Source organism: Polyodon spathula, chromosome 5, assembly GCF_017654505.1.
Source record: "Polyodon spathula isolate WHYD16114869_AA chromosome 5, ASM1765450v1, whole genome shotgun sequence".
Lineage (NCBI taxonomy): Eukaryota > Metazoa > Chordata > Actinopteri > Acipenseriformes > Polyodontidae > Polyodon > Polyodon spathula.
Genome location: NC_054538.1, coordinates 11,364,983 through 11,385,082, shown reverse-complemented (window position 1 = coordinate 11,385,082; position 20,100 = coordinate 11,364,983). Strand labels below are relative to the sequence as shown.

The 20,100-nt window shown below is 39.6% G+C and overlaps 1 protein-coding gene across 3 annotated transcripts in view; it reads left to right on the top strand.

The window, feature by feature from the left end:
- Window positions 1-20,100, top strand: part of msra (methionine sulfoxide reductase A) — an 87,800-nt gene that overhangs the window by 57,306 nt on the left and 10,394 nt on the right. For 2 of the 3 annotated variants that reach the window (XM_041249733.1, XM_041249735.1), the window contains exon 5: window positions 1,502-1,608. In XM_041249733.1, coding sequence (XP_041105667.1) covers window positions 1,502-1,608 — 107 coding nt within the window. Of the gene's footprint in view, window positions 1-1,501; window positions 1,609-3,245; window positions 4,586-20,100 lie in introns of those variants that run through there. The other variant, XM_041249734.1, reaches the window with a different exon arrangement.

The following is a 20,100-nucleotide window of genomic DNA, read 5'->3' as shown; positions in this document are numbered from 1 at the left end:
ATATCTTTTTTGGCAGCTGAGCACACATTTAAGGATAACAAACACATATCTGAAGAATAAGAAATACATGCATTTTAATATATTATGTATAATGGGGGGGGGTGTATGTATAGCAGCAGGTTATAAATAGTTTCCACTGTTACATTTCTTTTTTTGAGCGGCAGTGTCTCACATTCATGTAAAATTTCATGTTAAAATATCAATTATCAGTAGAGGCAGCCAAAATCTGTGATAACGGAATTCCTCGGAAATTGTGGAATTTTCAGGCTCCCATGCAATTCAGTCGTTCATAGATTCGTCATATTCTGCAGCTACGTCGTCATCATAATGATCATAAACAAACTGCCAAAGTCTATTGAAATGTATAACTTAATTGTTCAATTCTAGTTTTGTTCAATTAACAGATGTTTTGTCTCCTTCAAAAAGTAGGCGTTATTTAAAGACTAGAGTTAAGGCTTATGAAAATGTGGAGCAATAAGAAGTGTCATGTGATGCAATGTGATGTTTTTGTTTGACAGTTTCTAAAGATTTTACAGACAAAAACGATTGATATATTAAATTGGAAGTACTTAACCTATATATTGTTTGATGTAATGGTGTTTACTTGTATTGTTAGAAACACTAAACACATAAGATGCTCTTCAGAACACTCCGCAGATATCTGCTTAAAATGTCTGCAGTTTTTTGCATATTTTCCTGCAGATTCGGTCTGTCTCTAGTTATAAAGGTAAAAGTCTAAAATGTGTTTTCAGTGGTCCTGTGGGATCCTCCCCTCACCTGTCTGCCTATTGCCTTATCACAGGGTTTTTCACCTTTACATTTGAAGCCGTTGTATACTATACATTTATATAGAGTTACCACAAGGTTAATAAAGGATAAGCAGGCTTTCCAGTGGTAAATTGAATCTACCATATGAGAATATGAAGAGTTAAAGCACTGAGGCATGGCATTACATGTCAAGAATATCAAGCATAATCTGCACTGAAACTGACTAGACATGGTGAAAACCTCTCTTTAGAAATCGTAGAGAGCAAACTAGACAATAACAAAAAGTTTCAATCAAAGTGTATAGTTTTAGAAAAAGCAACAGTAAGTACAATGATGCTATGAATAATTGCTGGCAGTCAAGTTTAGTTAACTATGAGTTTTACCATCACTGGGTGATAGAGTGCTTAATGGATGTGCTAAGGCTGCAAACACAGTGTTATAGCTGGACTTCAAAAGTGCCCCCTAAGGGCAATCATTTATTGAACTCTGCATATGCTAGATCATTATGGTTCAAGCAGAGTGAAAGCCCACTGAGATCCCCATATCATTTCAAAGGTGGTCATGGATAACATCAGAATCAGTACACAATGAACTGGTATTCTTTCCTTCATGAGGGTCAGCAAAAATAAAATGCCATGAAATCACAAACAGTTAAACATCATCAAAAATTATCTTTCAAATGCTGGTAGCCCATACCTGTAACCTTGAATGTATCTATATTTCCTTCTCATAGGTATGCGCCAAGGGAATGATGTAGGAACTCAGTACCGTTCGGCCATCTACACTTACACTCAGGAACAAATGGACATGGTCAACAGATCTAAAGAGGAGTACCAAAAGGTAACATAGAGAACAAAGTTTAAAATGACTTTAAATAAAAATACATAGTGTACAGTAAAAACACCCCCACCCCACCCCCCCTCACAGTATAGAAGTTACACACGAGTAGTGAAATATTATCCTCTATTGCATTAAAACAAAATATTTGAATACTACAAGAAATGTTGACATGAAGAAGAACATAAATACTTTTTAAGTGAACGTAATTAGTAATGGAGTTCAATTGAGTTAAATCCCAACATATTGATACTTTGAACTGTCTCAGCCAGAGCTTGTTAATTCTCTCTTTTAAATGACTACATCCCTGCAAAAACTGTACAATGAGAATGGTCTGCCTGGTTCACATTAATGAATAATGTGATTTGTTTTAGTGTCTTCTGTACATCTGCAGCTCTGCATATGCAATGCAGTAGCTGGGTTCTAAAAGCAATAAAGACATATGTTTCGTTCTGGATCTAATGTGAACATTTGGCAATAGAGATGTGCTTTCTTAACATATCTAGAGTTCAGAAATGAAAGTGAAACTGAATGCACTAAAGAAACGTCGACTTGTAGCCAAATGTTTTGGCAGGCTTCTTTTTTCCACTCTATGATGGAGCACTTTAGAGCAGACATGTCCCGACAAGACAGACAAAGAGCTGCTGCTCTGGGTGCTACAGAAAGAATGATAGCAGCAGAGCAGGTGTGTGCGTGTTGAAAACGATCCACAAGGTACTTGATTCAGAAATTCAGTGATGATGCTCGCAGTTCTGTAAGCATGCAATTACCCTTTAATCCTGTGCTTTACAAAGACAAGTTCAGTTGCTTTTTAAAAAATTCAGAATAATATTGTACAATATAAGCCACAGATATTCTTCTACTAACAATACTATCTGAGATCTTATTATGCTTCCCACATGCCAGATTAGCCTGGGATTTTTTTTCTTCTTTTACCTTGAATGTACTGTTAGACAAATCCAATATAGACTCAGAATAACAGGCAGCTATTAGGCAGCAAGTATACAGTTATAGCTGCATTCACTTGTACGATTGATGTCCCTGCCTATAAGTTTCTTTGCCAATTGTAATTCTGAAACGCAGCTTAGGCACCCAGGTTTTATTTATAAACAAGGGGTTGCAGGCAGTTGCAGTGATTGGTGGCCACCACTAGGGTACCAACAATGGATGCAGAAGGAAATACACAAACAGATGTATCACGAGTACAAAATTACAAAAACACAAAACAACACGCAGCAGGTAAAACAGCTAAAAACAGAAGTTTGCCATCCAGTGGCTCAGCGCTGCTCCCACTAAAAGGGAGGTCCCGCTTCAGGAACCTTCTCCCTAACACAAACTAAATAAACCAAGGTTGCCATCCAACACACGCTTTGTTTTTACAAAAGTTATGTATTTTATTTAGAAACCCAACCAAACTATATTGTATTTATAAACCCAACCAAAAGTACAAACTTTACAGTGGAAGGCCTCATAGGGTTGCCAACTTTGCATTTTTTCAAAACCAGACATGCCCCACCCCCACCCGGGGAAAAAAAAGTCAGGGTCTGGTTGGGGTTTCCCCCTGGCAAATTAGAAAACGGTGCATTTGTGTCCACAAATGTTTTATGTTTTCTTCATTTTGTTTCACTTATGGCCCCCAGCATTTGATTGAGGGAACTGCTGCTAGTACTACAGCCTTGAAGTAGATTGATGTCAAGAGTCGCTCAGCCAAGCAAAGTGAACCAGAAACACGTTGGGGGGAACCAGAAATGTCATAGAAATGTGTTTTCAAGGCTTGTAAGTACACCCTGACTTTACTGAAAATTAGGTACTTGGGTATAAACCTCAGAAATGCATTGAGATCTGACACAAGTTTGGACCAGCCGGTGGTCGCCTTCCAGCAACATTGGCACTGAGTGTTAACAGGCTATGTGTCTCCCGTTTTCAAAGTTTAAAAACCCGACTGTCCTATCTACAACCGGACAGTTGGCAACCCTAAGGCCTCAGCCTTGCCACAGACAGTCATTAACATTTTCCCATCTGTGAGGAGTTAGGGGAGTGCTTTGATGCGGGTAATTTATTCCTCTGAAAAATACTTTTTTTTTCTACTTGAGGAGCAATGAAGTTCCTGACACATGACTTAAAACCAACCCTTCCATCACTGCTATGTTTTGTTGGCCCTCTACAGTATAGGTGCAAACAAATTGTGAGGAGGTTTTTGTTTTGAGATAAAGTACAAGGATTCATGTAGGGATGAAAAGCTTGTAAAATATCATGCACTAGAACTAGAAGAGGTTCACCAAGAGAAAGGCCTTGGTGTTATGATATACTCATCACTGTCAGCAACCACATAGTGCAGGAAAGCAAGCAAAAAAGCAAACAGAATGCTTCAGTATATAGGCAAGGGGAAGAGGAAAGTCAGTGGGCGGTCTGTTGTTACGTCACGGCTGCATGTACAAGCAACAAACAGCAAATACCAATGGGAAGGGAAACTCCTTTTATACAGAAGACACAAAGCTTGGTAAAAAAAAAAAAAAAAAATCAAGTAATGAGGAGCGAAACATTATAATTTTTTTTTCCACACAATCATTAATCCCAGTGCTACACTTGACCGTCACCATTTCCACCAGCATTGTGTCAGTACTTAAATTTCTTGAAAAAAATCTGTTACAAATCTGTGATTCAATAAACTGTTGCTGTCAGTCTGTACAAGGAGCTCCGGCACATTGCTTTCTGTACTATATCAGTAGCAATTGTGTAGCATGTGGGCATGTGTTAATGGTGAGTTCTCTTATACTGGATCAAAAGGAGCAATTACGCAGAGCTGATTTGTAGATTTCCATTGCCTCTGATCTGCAGCACATGTTTTTCACACTGAACTCTTTTTATTTGCCTGTCAAAATAATAAGGATGTTTAGTCTTTACAGTGGCCCTGATGTGCAAAACACAAATACAAATTGAAAAGCACAAAACAAATAAAAAAGCACGAATACAAATAGAAACACACAAATACAAATACAAAAACACAAATAGAAAAATACAAACACAAATCGAAAAACAAATGACATTGAAAAACACAAATACAAATTTAAAAAGAAATACAAATAAAAAAAAAAACAGAAATAAAAATTGAAAAACTCACACATAAATCAAAAAACACAAATGCAAAAAACTGAAACTACAACAAACAAAAGCACAAAAAGCAAAAATAAAACAGAAAAGACAAAAGCCAAAGCAGGATACACAAATACAAAAACAGAAAACACAAATGCAGCACACAACACAACGGAAGTAATTTCACAAGAAATACATCACAATGGCCTACATATAAAGGCTTCCATATACATCACACTCCCGCACATACCCCAGCACAGTCTTCATACCCCGACACAGTATTCATACCTCTATAGTCTTCATACCCCAGCACAGTCTTCATACCTCTACAGTCTTCATACCCCTGCACAGTCTTCATACCCCAGCACAGTCTTCATACCCCAGCGCAGTCTTCATACCTCTACAGTCTTCATACCCAGCACTCTTCGTACCCCAGCAGTCTTCATACCCCTGCACAGTCTTCATACCCCTGCACAGTCTTCATACCCCAGCACAGTCTTCATACCCCAGCAGTCTTCATACCCCAGCAGTCTTCATACCCCCACACAGTCTTCGTACCCCAGCGCAATATTCATACTCCAGCCCTCTTCGTACCCCAGCACAGTCTTCATACCCCAGCACAGTCTTCATACCTCTACAGTCTTCGTACCCCAGTGCAGTCTTCGTACCCAGCACTCTTCATACCTCAGCACAGTCTTCATACCCCAGCACAGTCTTCATACCCCAGCAGTCTGCATACCCCCACACAGTCTTCATACCCCCGCACAGTCTTCATACCCCCGCACAGTCTTCATACCCCCGCACAGTCTTCATATCCCAGCACAGTCTTCGTACCCAGCACTCTTCGTACCTCAGCACAGTCTTCATACCCCAGCACAGTCTTCATACCTCTGCAGTCTTCGTACCCCAGCACACTCTTCGTACCCCAGTACAGTCTTCATACCCCAGCAGTCTTCATATCCCAGCACAGTCTTCATACCGCTGCACAGTCTTCATACCCCAGCACAGGCTTCATACCCCGCACAGTCTTCATACCCCAGCACACTCTTCATACCTCAGCACAGTCTTCATACCCCAGCACAGTCTTCATACCCCAGCACAGTCTTCATACCCCAGCACACTCTTCATACCTCAGCACAGTCTTCGTACCCCAGCACAGTCTTCATACCCCGCACAGTCTTCATACCCCAGCACACTCTTCATACCTCAGCACAGTATTCGTACCCCAGCACAGTCTTCATACCCCAGCACAGTCTTCATATCCCGCAGTTTTTTTACCCCCACACAGTCTTTACCTGTTTCTAGAGAAGTTGAAGTTGTTTAGAAAGCCGCAAATTGAGTCTTTAGTAACTTAGTTGGCTGTGGTTTATTTCTGTCAGTGTTATAATTGATATCGCAGTGGCAAGTTTTGTTTTTACCATAAATTAGTTTGTGTACAGTAAAAATGGTTAAAAACTGCTATTTTAGTTGAACTTTTTTAAGTTTTACTTTTTTTTTTAGCTCAAAAAAGTTTGTCTCAATGTCTGTGACTTTCTAATTGTTTTCAAAAAAGCATTATACATGTTTTTTGTTTGTTCTGTTGTCTAACTAAAATAGTAATTTTTAACCACTACTGTACATAAACTCATTTATGGTAAACATGATACTTACCGTTGCGATACCAATTATAACTCTGACAGAAATATACCACGGCCAACCAACTTATAACACTAGTAGTACACTACTCTTTCAAAGAAACTTGTTATGTTTTTGAAGAACGGCATTGTCATTGTTTGCACCCCGGCATCTCTCTGTACAAATTAAGCACTGCTAATGTCCATTCATTAAAATGAAATTATAGCTTTGCAAGATGAATTACATTTTAAGCAACAGTAAATTCGTATATATAAATATATATATATATATATATATATATATATATATATATATATATATATATATCTATATATATATATATATATATATATCTATATATATATATTTAATTTTGTAAAAAAAAAAGTTTTTTTTTTAAAAAAGTTTTAAAAAAAGTACAGCAAGCCATTTGGGTTTAAAACGTAAAAATAGCCTGGAACAGAAAGGTGGTTTAACAGTTGTTGATATCTCAACTTCAGATGTGATAGTGTACTTGGTGTGTTTTGTAATACAGAATTATCACAAAATGCAAGAGACCAAGCTTGTACTTGCATAAAGTTCAGTTAATGGTTGCTTTTACAACAAATACAAATAGTCCCTTTTTTTCGTTGCCAAACCTTTAATTTCCCTATAATACAATAGATAATTATGGAAAGACTACCAGTTTCATTTAAAAAAAGCAGTATTTTTACAGATAAATGAATGTAATATAACAACTGTCAAATATTGAATCAGGTTATGTATTTATAGTCTATAGGTTATTTAAAGTTTGCAACAACAATAACAACACTACTATGACGACTACTATAATAATAATTCAGTGAGCTTGTTACTTGAATGTTGTCTTATCCCGCAAACATTGTTTAAATTATCAAAACAAAAGAAATGCTCGGTATGGTATGGGTACGGGTGGTTCTTGTCGAGCCGAGCAAGAACCAAACCATTAAACTCTGGCCTCACAAGACATCAGAATCTGCCTCAGAGCCAAGGGCGGGTTTAAGGTTTCTCGTCATTACGTTACATCGATGTACACTCCAGAAAGAAAAACAACAAACAACATGGTGGGCAGCGAGTGTGATGACAGAAAAGTACAGCCTTGGGACGCTGAGGAAGTGCAGGCTGTATTTTCACTGCGGGCAGATCGAAGTGTTCAGGAAGATCTGCAGTTGTGCGTCAGAAATGATAAACTTTATTCCCGGATTTCTGATGATTTGAAGCAAATGAGCATAAACCGGGGGTATGGTATACTTAACCTCATACACCTCCACCCCCCCCCCCCCCCCCCCCCCCAAAAACATTTCTCCCACATGTCTCATCCTTGACCTTTTTTTTATACAAATATAAAGAAAGAAAAAAATGCAGAAAAAAATCTAAACTTATTTACAAAAATATAGTAAAACAAAACAAAAATCTAAACTTACAAAAATATAGTAAAACAAAACACAGCTGAACTATACATTCAGCCAGGGCTCTCGTTGCACTCACATAGCTTCTTTTAAGCACCCAGACAACTGCCCTTTAAACAAGTATCTCTGGCAAATCATATTTTTAAAAGCTTATTTTTTTCCCTTTCAGCAGAATTTATTGAAGTTTACTTTATTAAGTCAATGTAATCAGTAAGATTTGTGGATTGTAAAGACATTCCTAAATATATATTTACAAAATATAGCTATACAAGATACAGCTGTATCGTTGGTCTATTCATTTTTGAACACCATTTGTTTGCGCATCTTTTGGTAAAGTTCATTAATAACAACTGTCTTTCATTGTGTGTGACACCAGTAGCACGGCTTACTCTACAGTGGATAAACAACCCAGGCTCCCCTTAACCACACCATGAGGGCCAGGATAGTTTGCATACACATTTGTGATGTAGTTGCTGGCATCATACACTGCTTAGGTCAGAATAGATCCCCTTATGATTTATGTAGAGATGTCTGTTCTGTGTTGGTGCGCATAGCTGCACATGTGTGGAATCGACAGCTCCCAGGACACCAGGAAGCCCATACCTTTCAAGAAAACCCTGCTTTGTATTTTGTTTTAGCTTGTGAGATTCTCCTGCCCACTTTAGTAAAACTTCAGTTAAATCTATAGTCTGTAGTCTAAATCTATAGTATGACTTCTAAATATTTGGGGATGTCTCGTCCTCCTCCTCACTTTTTGTTTGGCCACGTAGAATTCCAGTGTGCACTCCATATTTCTTTTATTTCTCTTTTTTCCTCTCTCTTTGCCTTCATGTTTTGTAATTTGTATTCGTGATTTTTAATTTGTATTTGTATTTTTCAACTTGTATTTGTGTTTTGTGATTTGTATTTGTGTTATTAAATTGTATTCGTGTTTTGCACTTCAGGGCCTCCATCATCTTTTAAATCCCTGGAAAATCAAGAAAGCAACTCAAGTAAAATATGTAATCTTCATTTATAATATGTTTTAACTGTTTGTCTTCTGAATGATAGGTCAGTACAGTGGTATAAACAGTGATTTATTAGTCTGGCCTCTGTCAAGCTGTTTTCAGAAGGTTTATAATGCACACCTTTATTTACCTAACTGTAAACATTTCCATGAACATTTCAAAAAACATGTGACTGTTGTTCAGTAACAAAGCAGTAACATATTTAATTTCATGTAAACGTACTGTGCAGAATAAACATCTTCCTATGCATTGTACTTCACAATGAGGTATACTAAGAGCATGTAAACGTACAGAGTGTTCTAATTCACCAAATCCACCGACATCCAAAACAGAGAGTATCAAAAAACAACTAAATGCATCAGAAGACCACAATGGCAGTGGGCAAATACGATATCCAGTTTATTCACGTGAGTGATGTAACCCTTAGAAAAACCAAGCAAGGCAGTACATAAATAAATATGTAGCTGGTAGAATTTTTTAGCAACAATGGAGTCCTATTTAAAGTCCTATATAAGCTGAAACGTGAAATCAAACTTTGCTTGACGAGTTGTTTGACAATTATGAAAACCATAGCTAGGCAATGCAGTCTGAATATTGTACTGGTTTTGTATGTGTTTCAATTACAGTTAATCATTTTTTTTTTATTTTGAGATGAGGTAGGATAAATCAAGAACACTCACAGCCTGCTATACTATTTACTATTTAAAGAAATGCATATTTATTTCCCATAGCTACTGTGGGATTGTATTGGTATTTTTAGGATTTGTTTCTACAAAACACAATAATGGTTGATGGTGGCTGAACAGCAAATGCTTTTATTATACAGAAGGTGTTACCAGACACCCTCTGCTGGATGTGTGCCTCAACTACCTTTTTGATTTCTTTTGTCTATGAACTCCCCTCCCATCCATTTCTGCTCCTGAGACATCTGCTCAGCACACTGCTGAACAGCAGGCCCTGTCACCATGGCAACAGGCTAGGCCTTCATTTTCTGGTTGGCTGGGAGTCTAAATTAAAAATCTACCAGGGTCAGAGGTCATGTGTAGAGTGCTGCTCTGCTGCTGTTTTAATAGCTGGTTGACCTCGCTTTAATGAAACGGATGTCAGAAGGCAAGGGTTGAAAAAGGTTGTTGTGATTGGCAGCTGTGTCCATTACGGAGGAAAGAGGGGGAGGGGGAGGGGGGGGTTGGAGTTGGGCGCTGGGAAGGGCCAACCGAAACCTAAAGGTCAATGTCATTCTAGCTATTGTTCGGAGGCTATCTGCTGCTTGCAGAAACCCTGAATTCAGTACTGTTTTTTTTTCTGGTTGGTAATATAAAAGGAATCAACATCGGGATACATGCATAAAGCCACCATAGGATTTGATTCTGGCAAGCGGTGCCTTCATTCATTATGTTCAGCACAACCTCAAACAAAAGACTACACAGGCATGGCTTGTTTGCCTTGGGTTTGCCCATTTTTCTTTAAAACCTTTTCAGCATGTTATGCACTGTAGTTTGACTGCAGTAAGGAACACCAATTGGTAAATACCTTTTTTATTGGATGTATGGTTTGCTTTTCAAATAAATGTATCTGTTCTTTTAAAAGCTGGCAATAATAGACAAATGCAGTGCTGTAGATTGTACCTGTCTAAAATTCTTGGTTATGATAAAGTCTTTTTTTTTTTTTTTTAAATAATATCCTTTGTTGATAGGATTCATGGAAGTCATCTATGTAATTGTCTGGCTTATATAAAGGTATTTAAGATAGGAAAATTTACCTTTGAGGTAAGGTATATAATCCCACCCCACTCAAGGTCAAAGTACCAGCCATTTGAAATGCTTTCCCCCCTGAAATACCAAGGATCTTCAGATTAAAGGTCACAGTCTAGAACATAAATGGAGGGCATCAAGGCTATGTTTTGCCTTTGATACCTGGAAATCACACACAAAACAATATCAATTGGCCTTGACTACTGCTGAATCATCTTATTTGTCTAATATTATTTCCACCAGGAAAAACCATCCAGATGTACTGTTTAATATTATTGATAAACACTTAAATCCTAAAACGACGACACTAGTGTGTGGGGATCAAACTGATATTTGTGAGAAGTGTCAAAACATTTTGCTCTCTACTATTAACTCCGCTGTCCATTCTTTTCCAGATTGGTGCACTGAAATTAGTCCAATTGCCAGTTTTAAAAAAATGTACAGATAACTGAGACAGAGGTTGAGGCTGTTATAATAAAACTTAAACTTAAGACATGTATTTTAGCTCCTTAGCCTACATGGCTTAGGAAGTGTCTTCCTGTTTTGGGTCATATTGTAACTCAAATTGTTAATTTCTGATAACTGGAAGGGTTCCCCTTACTTCAGAATTGGCTGAAGTTAAACCATTTTTGAAGAACCTTAACTTGTCTCCATATGATCTTGGAAATTATAGGCCTTTCTAATATCCTTTTTCTTGCTAAATTGACTGAAACAGCTTCAGGATCACTTTTGTAGGAATGGATTATTTGAAAAGTGTGATCTTTCAGCTGCTTTTGACATTGTTGACCATGGCATCTTATTGGAGAGATAGCATAATTATATTGGCATTGCAGATATTGCTTTGGAGTGGTTACGCTCCTGTTTATTACATCATATTATGTTTGCTCCAACTGATTCAAAATGCTTCACATGACTCGCACATGTTGTTCATAACATATTACTCTGTTTCCTAAATCAGTGTACTGGCAGTTAAATTCAGTATTGATTTTAAAATTCTGCTTACTACTTATATGGCTCTTCATTTTGACCTTTATATTTCCAGCAAGTGTTGTTACATTATGCTCTTAGTCGCAACTTGAGATCAGCGGTGGCTGAACTTGGCTTTGTTTTTTTTTTTTTTTTTTTTTTTTCGTTATATAGAGTTTTTAATAAAGAAACAAACAAAAAACATAAATTAGAAATGGCTTGAGTGGTTGATGTGGATTTTATTTTTAAGTCTGTTAAAGAATATTAGTTTAGCATTGCTGACATTGTTGAGAAGAGTTAAATACCACTCTCATATAAGAGTTAAAACTACAATATTTCAAGCATTAAGAAGAGCTTATGCCAATGATGAAAGTAAATACACTTCCGTGTTACTACCAGAAGAGGGTAGCATGGCATATTCTGGAATTGGTAAAGAGCACTGGGAACTTTTTCCAGGCATAGAGATGAAAATAGTTCCCAATTTTGTTAATTCTGGAATGTTTAGATATTACTGTGCTTCCATCTTTGAGTGACTCTCATTAGAGGGTATAGCATCTACGTGGTGCCTTTGAGGGTTACAAATGTGCCCAGCATCGTGCGATAAAGCCTGAAGCCAAAGTCTGGAGTGGGCAGTAGCAGTAACTGATGTTCATCCCTTGATTGCATTATAGCCAGTTGTGTTCACATGTAGGGTCCAGAGGCCTAATGCATTCAAATTATGTTTTTACCCATTTTAATTCAGATTAGGCAATGGAACAGTTAGCAGATCATAACATTTCCAAACTAATCCATGTTAAGTAATGTTAATGGCCTTCTTTCTTGTAATTTCCAATATATCAGTCAAGGCATTATTACACCAAGAATCTGTTAGGAAGAGTGCATGATTTAAGCTACCCTGTAAGACTAGGTTGATCTGGCAATTTAGGGGGAGACAGACTCATGACAGTAAGCACCCACACACCCACACACCCACACAGGCTACAGAGATACATTGGAAAGATTAGTCTGTTTCTCAGAACACTATTTGTTAGCTTGGATACAAATAACAGTATGTTTATAAGAGTTCACAGGCAGTACCGTCTATAGAAATTCTCGGGGTTGGAACAAGTTTTTAAGTGTCATTGCTTTTAAGTAAAAGCTTGTGCACAGAAACTGCATGTTCTGGGTACTGAGGGATGCATTTTTTCTACGGATTCATTTACTGATATTACAATGTATTTTAAAATAATAATCACCTAGGCCCCCTCTGGGCGGCACTACACAGGAATTTGTTTTCTTTTTCTAATTTTGTTAATTTATCTTATGCACCTCAACGAAGTATACTGTTCTAACATTTAGTAATAGTTCACTGGCAAAAATAAATAAAATGGAGGAAAAGAGAGTAGGTTCCGGCAGTCTTGTCAAGAAAATGCTTTATCCACGCTCTGCTGACAGAGCTAAACAAGACACCAGAGATCTGGGTTTACCCCAAACCCTTTCAAAGGTTTTTCTCCAGCAGTCTAATTAAGGCTATTCCTGACATCTGTAACATACAAAATTCACTTGGCAATGATACACAGTTCGGATCCCTGGCTCTTTTTTGAAGAAGACGAAGAGGGGTGTTAACCTCAGTGGCTAAATCCTGGTACAGGTGAACCAGACAGGACAAATTACCTTGACCATAGCTAATCCTTAAAATACAAGTCTCCATTGCCCCATCAAGGTGGACTCTGTAAATGAGAATCTGTTCTCAATTGGATTGGCCTTGTTAAATAAAGGATTTGGTTAGTTGATTCCTGTGAAATTGTAAGAAGACATACAGTCACATTATAACGTATGTATGTACCTCACTGTACTGTATGACACAGCTTGCAAGTAATTTGTTTTTGTTTTTGATTCCCATTTAAATACAGTAGGAATACTTGCCTGTTGCTGAAGAAAAAATACAAAGTTGCACTTGTGAAGTCGCCCTTACCTGACTTTTTAATTTATTTTTTTCAGTTCTGACTCGGGGCCACTATGCTCCTAATTACCTTATCTCAGTCTGCTCTCTGACTGCTCCTGTTATTTCCTGACCAGCTTGCATAGCCCTTGTTTCCCCTCCCCCTCCCTCTTCAGTGCCTCAGCGGCATCTGCGGCCGTTCTAAATGGAGCAGTCTTACATGCTGCTCCCCGACAATCCTAATGTACCCTACCAGGTGGTTTAACAAACATTGTGCTGCCAACCATCTGCCAGCCAAATCTGTGTTTAAATTGCTTTAGAAACAAAGTCAACTTTTTCACTCTATTCTCTATCCTGTTTGAATGTTGTAGGGTTGTTTATATGTTAACACTACACTAGGGTCTTTAAAAGTAAATAATTACAGGACTCTGTACCTGTTGTGTACTCTCATTCACTGTGTACAGCAGGTCTCACATGTCCAATTTTGAAAGAAACACATGTTATAGTGAAGGCTTGAATTATTCAGGTTTTATTTAATTTTTTCAGTTCGGGGGGATTGTATTGTTTTTTATTATTATTTAGCAAAATCAGTTATTTTCAGTTTTTAAAAATCAACACCACTCAAACACATCAATTTTCAGTTTCTGTAACAGTACATTATTGTCTGGTTTCACAGACGCAGATTAGCACTAATCTTGGTTTACCTTACCTAAATTAACACTGGGTAGTCCAGGACTAGTACTAATCAGGGTCTGTGAAACCAGACACAAATGTTAACTTACTGTGTTGAAGTGAGGATGTCCACATTAGGATTCCAGTAATGTAGAACTCTGGATGCATTTTGAATCCAAGAATTGTAAGATTTAATTGTACACTGTGGCAAAGTGCCCGCCCCTGACTGTATTTTGTGTTGTATGTTGTGTGTTAATGTTTGTTGGTGTATAGTCATTGGTACACGGGATGTAAACGGGTCTGTGTAATGCAAGTGTTTAAAATGTATGTTTGTATTTAGGCACAAGGATTGCACAGCACTTCACGTGCAAGTAAAATGTAGTAATATGTGAGCACGGGGAATTGCACTTTATTAATTCACTCCAATTTAATGATTGATTAGCAATCGAGTCTCGGTACAGCTGCATAAAAGCAGCATGTTTTCACTCACTCGGGGTTGTGTGTTCGGTGAGTGGAGAATGGATTGGAGACCGTAATTGTAGTAATAATAATAATAATAATAATAATAATAATAAATAAATAATAATAATAATAATAATAATAATAGTTCAAGTAGAAGCTCACTGTGTTTTGTCTGTATAGTCCGTTTTGTTTGTCTTTTTGTTTTGGCTACGAGTGCCAGGTCCTGTGTCTTGTTTGTCTTGCAACCTTTTATTTTCTGTCTGTCTGTTCATTATTAAATGCTGAGCGAGGCCATTCGCTCAGCTTCACCAAACTCCACCTCTGTTGTTTATTTCCTGGTTCCTGGTTTCTGGTCTGACGTCACCCACTGCAGCCATCTTTGTGACAACACGCATTACCGTCCGTGTATCTGTCACACTGCAGTGCAGATCATATTCTTTTTTCTGCCTACCCCATTATGACTGTAGCATACTGCTAGGTTGAAATTAAATTGCTTGAAAATTCACACAGAATGATTATAATTTGGTAACAGCTGTGAGAATTGAAATGTGACGTGTTTACTACTTAAACATAATTTCCTATTTAATTCCAGTAAAGTTATCATAAATTATTGTTAAAGCCAATATCAGACCTTGCCTTAGGTAGAGTAAATGCAGCATGCTGTGTGTGCATGTATACATGTCTGCCTAAATAATATATCTATTGTGCTTCTCACAAAATATAGCCAGTTAACTCTTGCCTTCCTTTCATAATTACCCATCATGAGTTGGACCTTGAGAAATTCGTGGCAGATTTTGCACAAACCTGTCATATGTCATGTTAACCTCTGTGTGGTTTGGGGGGCTGGATCTGGGGTCCACCTTATCCTTTCATCTCCTATCATCAATCAAATCTACTTCCTAGCTAAACCATTAGTCACCCCCTACGCAGTGTTTTGTGTATTTTTGTTTTGGTTGTGAACCTAAGCTAGCAAGACATCCAGCAATCTCTTTCAGAGTAAAGATAAAAGAAAAATCAAGTATGGAGAATTACCACACATCTCTTCTTCGGATTCGGAGGGTTTCGAGGATAACTTCCTGTCCATATCAGAGCATTCTCCAACAGCATCAATCCAAGAGCCGATCACCCCACTACTCTTCCCTGTCAGGCGTATCTGAAACATCCGGACATACAGTGCCAAGAAAAAGTTTGTGAACCCCTTAGGATTTTCACATATTTAAAACGTAAAATGTTATTAGATCTTAATCTAAGTCCTAATAATAGATAAAGAAAACCTGATTAAACAAATGACACAAAAACATGATACTTTTTCAACATTTATTTATCCACAAATGATTCAGCATTCAATATCCATGTGTGAAAAAGTATGTGAACTTTTAGATACAGTAACTAGTGGCACCCACTTGAGCAGCAATGACTTCACCTAAGTGTTTCCTGTAACTGTTGGTCAGTCTCTCACATCAGTTTTGAGGAATTATTACCTATTCCTCCTTACAGAACTGCTTTAACTCGGTGACATTTGAGGACTTCCTTGCATGGACAGCTCGATTCAAGTCCTGCCCCAACATTTTGATGGGGTTTAGGTCCGGACTTTGACTAGGCCATTCTAAAACGCGGAATTTCTTCTTCTGCAGCCATTCTGTTATAGATCTGCTTGTATGTTTACGATCATTGTTTTGCTACATGACCCACTTTCGGTTCAGCTTCAGCTCACAGACAGGTGGCCTGACATTCTCCTCTGGAATCTTCTGATAAAATGCAGAATTCATGGTTGTATCAATGATGGCAGGCCGTCCAGCAAGGCAGCCCCAAACCATCACACTCCCACCACCATGCTTGACGGTTGGGATGAGGTTCTTCTGTTCGAACGCAGTGTTTGGTTTTTGCCAAACACAACGTTTCTCATTGAGGCCAAAAAGTTCTACCTTTGACTTGTCTGTCCAGAGAACATTATTCCAGAAGTCTTGTGGATCATCTATGTGATCTTTGGAAAACTTCAGTGGCCTGCAGATCCTTGGCTGCTACTCTGGGGTTCTTTGTGACTTCCTTGATCATTTTCCAGTTTGTTCTTGGAGAGATTGGTAGGACGACCGCTCCTGGATAGATTGACTGTGGTCTTGAACTTTCTCCATTTCTAGACTTATCTGTCGGGCAGTGGATTGGTGGAGCCCCAGATCCTTAGAAAATGTAACCATTGCTAGACTAATGAGCATAAATAACTGTTCAGTTCCTCAGAGATTTCTTTTGATCGTGGCATGATGTGTTTCCACACAACTGTTTGATGAAGACCAAACTCACAAAGTTTCTGAATTTTATATAGATTGGGGCCTATAAAAATAATAACAACCGCTACTGATGCTAAACCACTTCAGCACAGTACTTGTTTGGATGACTGTTTTGTTTGTCTATTTATTTTGGCCAATGCACCATTTTGTTTGTTCAGTGTTTGTTCTGTTTTGTTTCAACCTTTTATTTTATTTAATAAATACGCGCATTAGTCTTCTTGGTCTGACGTCACCACCAGCCATCCTTGTCACATATGGTGTCAGCAATGGGATAACAGAGCCTCCACACTCAAGCCAGGGAAGGTACTGCAGGGAAAATATATATATTTTTTTCTTGTTTAAAAGGCTTTTTCTTTTTTTGTTGAAAAATGAGCAAAGAGGAGGAGGATATGGAGAGGTGGCATGAACATAGGACGGCAGTTGAAAGCCGAAGGGGCTCCATGGTGCCTTGCATGTTTGGAGTATGGACACCTCTGGACATGTACCACTGGGAAAACCCTTTCTTTATGCAGGCCTTCCATCAGGGTGAGGTGGAGACAATGGAGGATTGGATCCATCTGAAAGCTGAATCATCGCCACAAATGGACCAGGACACCTGCCTCATCTGCCTTAAAGGGGAAGAGTGTTTTTTGCCGTTGGCAAGGTCGGGCACATATCACCCGACCAACCCCTTCCCTGGCAGGAGATAGAACTGCCGGCCCTGAAGAGGAAGAAGGGGAGAAGTAGTCGGCCCAGAAGAAGGGGAAAAAGCCAGCACAAGCTGCAGCACCCATGAGGGTGAAGCCCGAGCATTCAGCGGCCAAGAGGGTGGAGCCCGAACGTCCAGCACACAAGAGGGTGTAGCCCGAGCGTCCAGCGCCCATTAGGGTTGAGCCCAAGCATCCAGCATACAAGAGGGTGGAGCCCAAGCGTCCAGCGCCCAAGAGGGTAGAGCCCGAGAAAAGGAAGCCCATGGCGTGCTGGGATGGCTACTTCCACCTTGTCATCGCCTCGAGTTGGTGCCCTTCGTGCTGGGAGGGGGGCCACTCCGTCATCAACTGCCCCAGCCCCGGAGAGGAGGAGGAGGGATGACCGGAAGGTAGCTGGGATGCCTACCTCAGTGTTCTCGAGGCCTTGAACTGGTGCACTGCCGGCAGGGAGCGGGGCCACTTCAATTGCCCCATCCTCCAGGAAGAAGAAGAGAAGGAGCACAAGTTCCTGGCGCGAGTGGGAGAAGCCCTTCTGTCTCCAGCGTGACAGAGAGAAACCACACTGTCTCCACTTCGGAGGGAGAGTCTCACCAGTCCCCCGCGACCGAGGGAGAGTCGCATCAGTCCTGAATGATAGAGGGAGACTACCTGCTGCTCTTGCTTCCACCAGAGGGAGACTACCTGCAGCTCCCACCACCACCACCAGAGGGAGACTACCTGCAGCTCTCACCTCCACCACAAGAGAGAGTCTACCTGTTGCTCCCGTCTCCTCCCAAGGATCAACTCCTGCTGAGCCTGCATCGCCTATGGCTGCCAAGCCTGCACCACTCGGGGAGGCCAGCTCGCCATCAACTGGGGTTGCCCACTCTGCATCGCTTGGGGTTACCCGTGTGCTATTGCCTGGAGATGCCTGCTCTGGAGGTCGTTTGCTGCTGACCTCTGGAGATTTGCTGGGGAGGAGCCAGCCTGGGAGCCACTATTTGCTCCGCTGACAGCATTTCCACTGTCGGCTAGGAGGCTGACAGCATTTATGAGAATCAATGGGGGCACAGACAAATGATTATTTGCACTCTGTGCATCACAAGGCTATCATTAACATATAGCAAGAATTTACATAATGCAAAAAAAACCTGGGCATGAAAATCAGGCCCTTTGCCCTTCCTTGAAATAGCATTTAAATCTAGAACAGTGCTATTTTACAGTGACACAAAACTTAACTTTCATAGTAGATCCTTCAGTTTGGTTGGAGTTATCTTTTTCACAGCACCATGTGGCTACAGTATGTTACTTTACATTCACCAAGGGCAGCTAGTGCTAAAACAGTGGGTATGTCATATTTTGACATTACAATGATATAAATCCATTGTAGAATCATGAGACCATATAGTATCAGTACCAGTTGGTTACCATATCAGGGCCACTGTGCTATACATTCCTTTGCTATAACTGCAAACTGATATCAGAAAGCATTAATGCTAGCTGATACTGCAGTCCTGGTCTCTGGTGACAGCATCCTGATATTGTGGACCTTTTAACTGACACAATGTATAAGATACAAATTACACAGCCAAGTACAGCAGCACCAAATGCCCAGCTCAAATCATATCTTGCTGTGCCAGCTTGGAATCATGCCAGTGGGGTGCTTGGCATTTCATCAACAGAAAGCTTACTCTCCCGTTCGATACCTGCTGAGCAAGCCTGCCGAGTTATTCAGCATCAGTAAAACCACAGTTGAGCTACATAGCGACAGTGTTTGAAGGGAAAGTAATAGCTAGAGATTTGGCAAATCTGCTGGTTAAAGTTCGCCACAACAAGTAATTGCAAGTTCATATGAATTATTTAAGCTAAAAAAAAATCTTGAATTTTCTACACTCCGTGCCATTTATGCCCACTGATTTCATTCAGAAAACTTGAAATAGTTGTTGTTTTTGTGAGGTCGTAAAATGGACAGATCGTGAATGGACAGACATACAAACACCCCTATATCCCCAGATTCTCAATTAAATAAGCTAATAGTGTTACTACCAAGTTTCATGTCATAAATGGTTCTCCAGATATATGCATAATTGTGTGAAGTGTGACATACGTATGTAGGTACGACAGCCTCCACTATATCCCCTTTGCGGGGGATAATAGGCCTCGAGACAAAAGAGCTAAGACTAACTTTTCACCAGTGAATACTTTGTGAACTGAAAAACAGAACTTACATTACATCTCCAATCCAGGTGCAAGCAAAACAGAAATATGGCCCTGTAACAGGGAAGACCTGCACTGACTCTCTGGGCGCATTCGTACTGCTGCGGGAAGTGGGTAGCAGCCCTGCACTATCCGCCTGTCAGTCAAGACATTGACACAGAGAGGTGGGAAAGAGGGTATGTGGGTTTTCCCCCTCTCTGAGTGGCTGAGGGGTGGGCTTTGGGGGGTTGCTGCACTGATAAAATGACGCTCTGGGGTTCCCTCAGGTCTGCCCCCTCGGAGACGAAACAAGCCAGCCAGCTGGCGGAAGCTCTGCCATAGGACCGAGCATGGCCGGAGAAGAACGAGCGAGATAAACATGTAATTGATTAAAGAAAGAAGATATTATTTTTGCAGCAGAGAAAAACTTGGG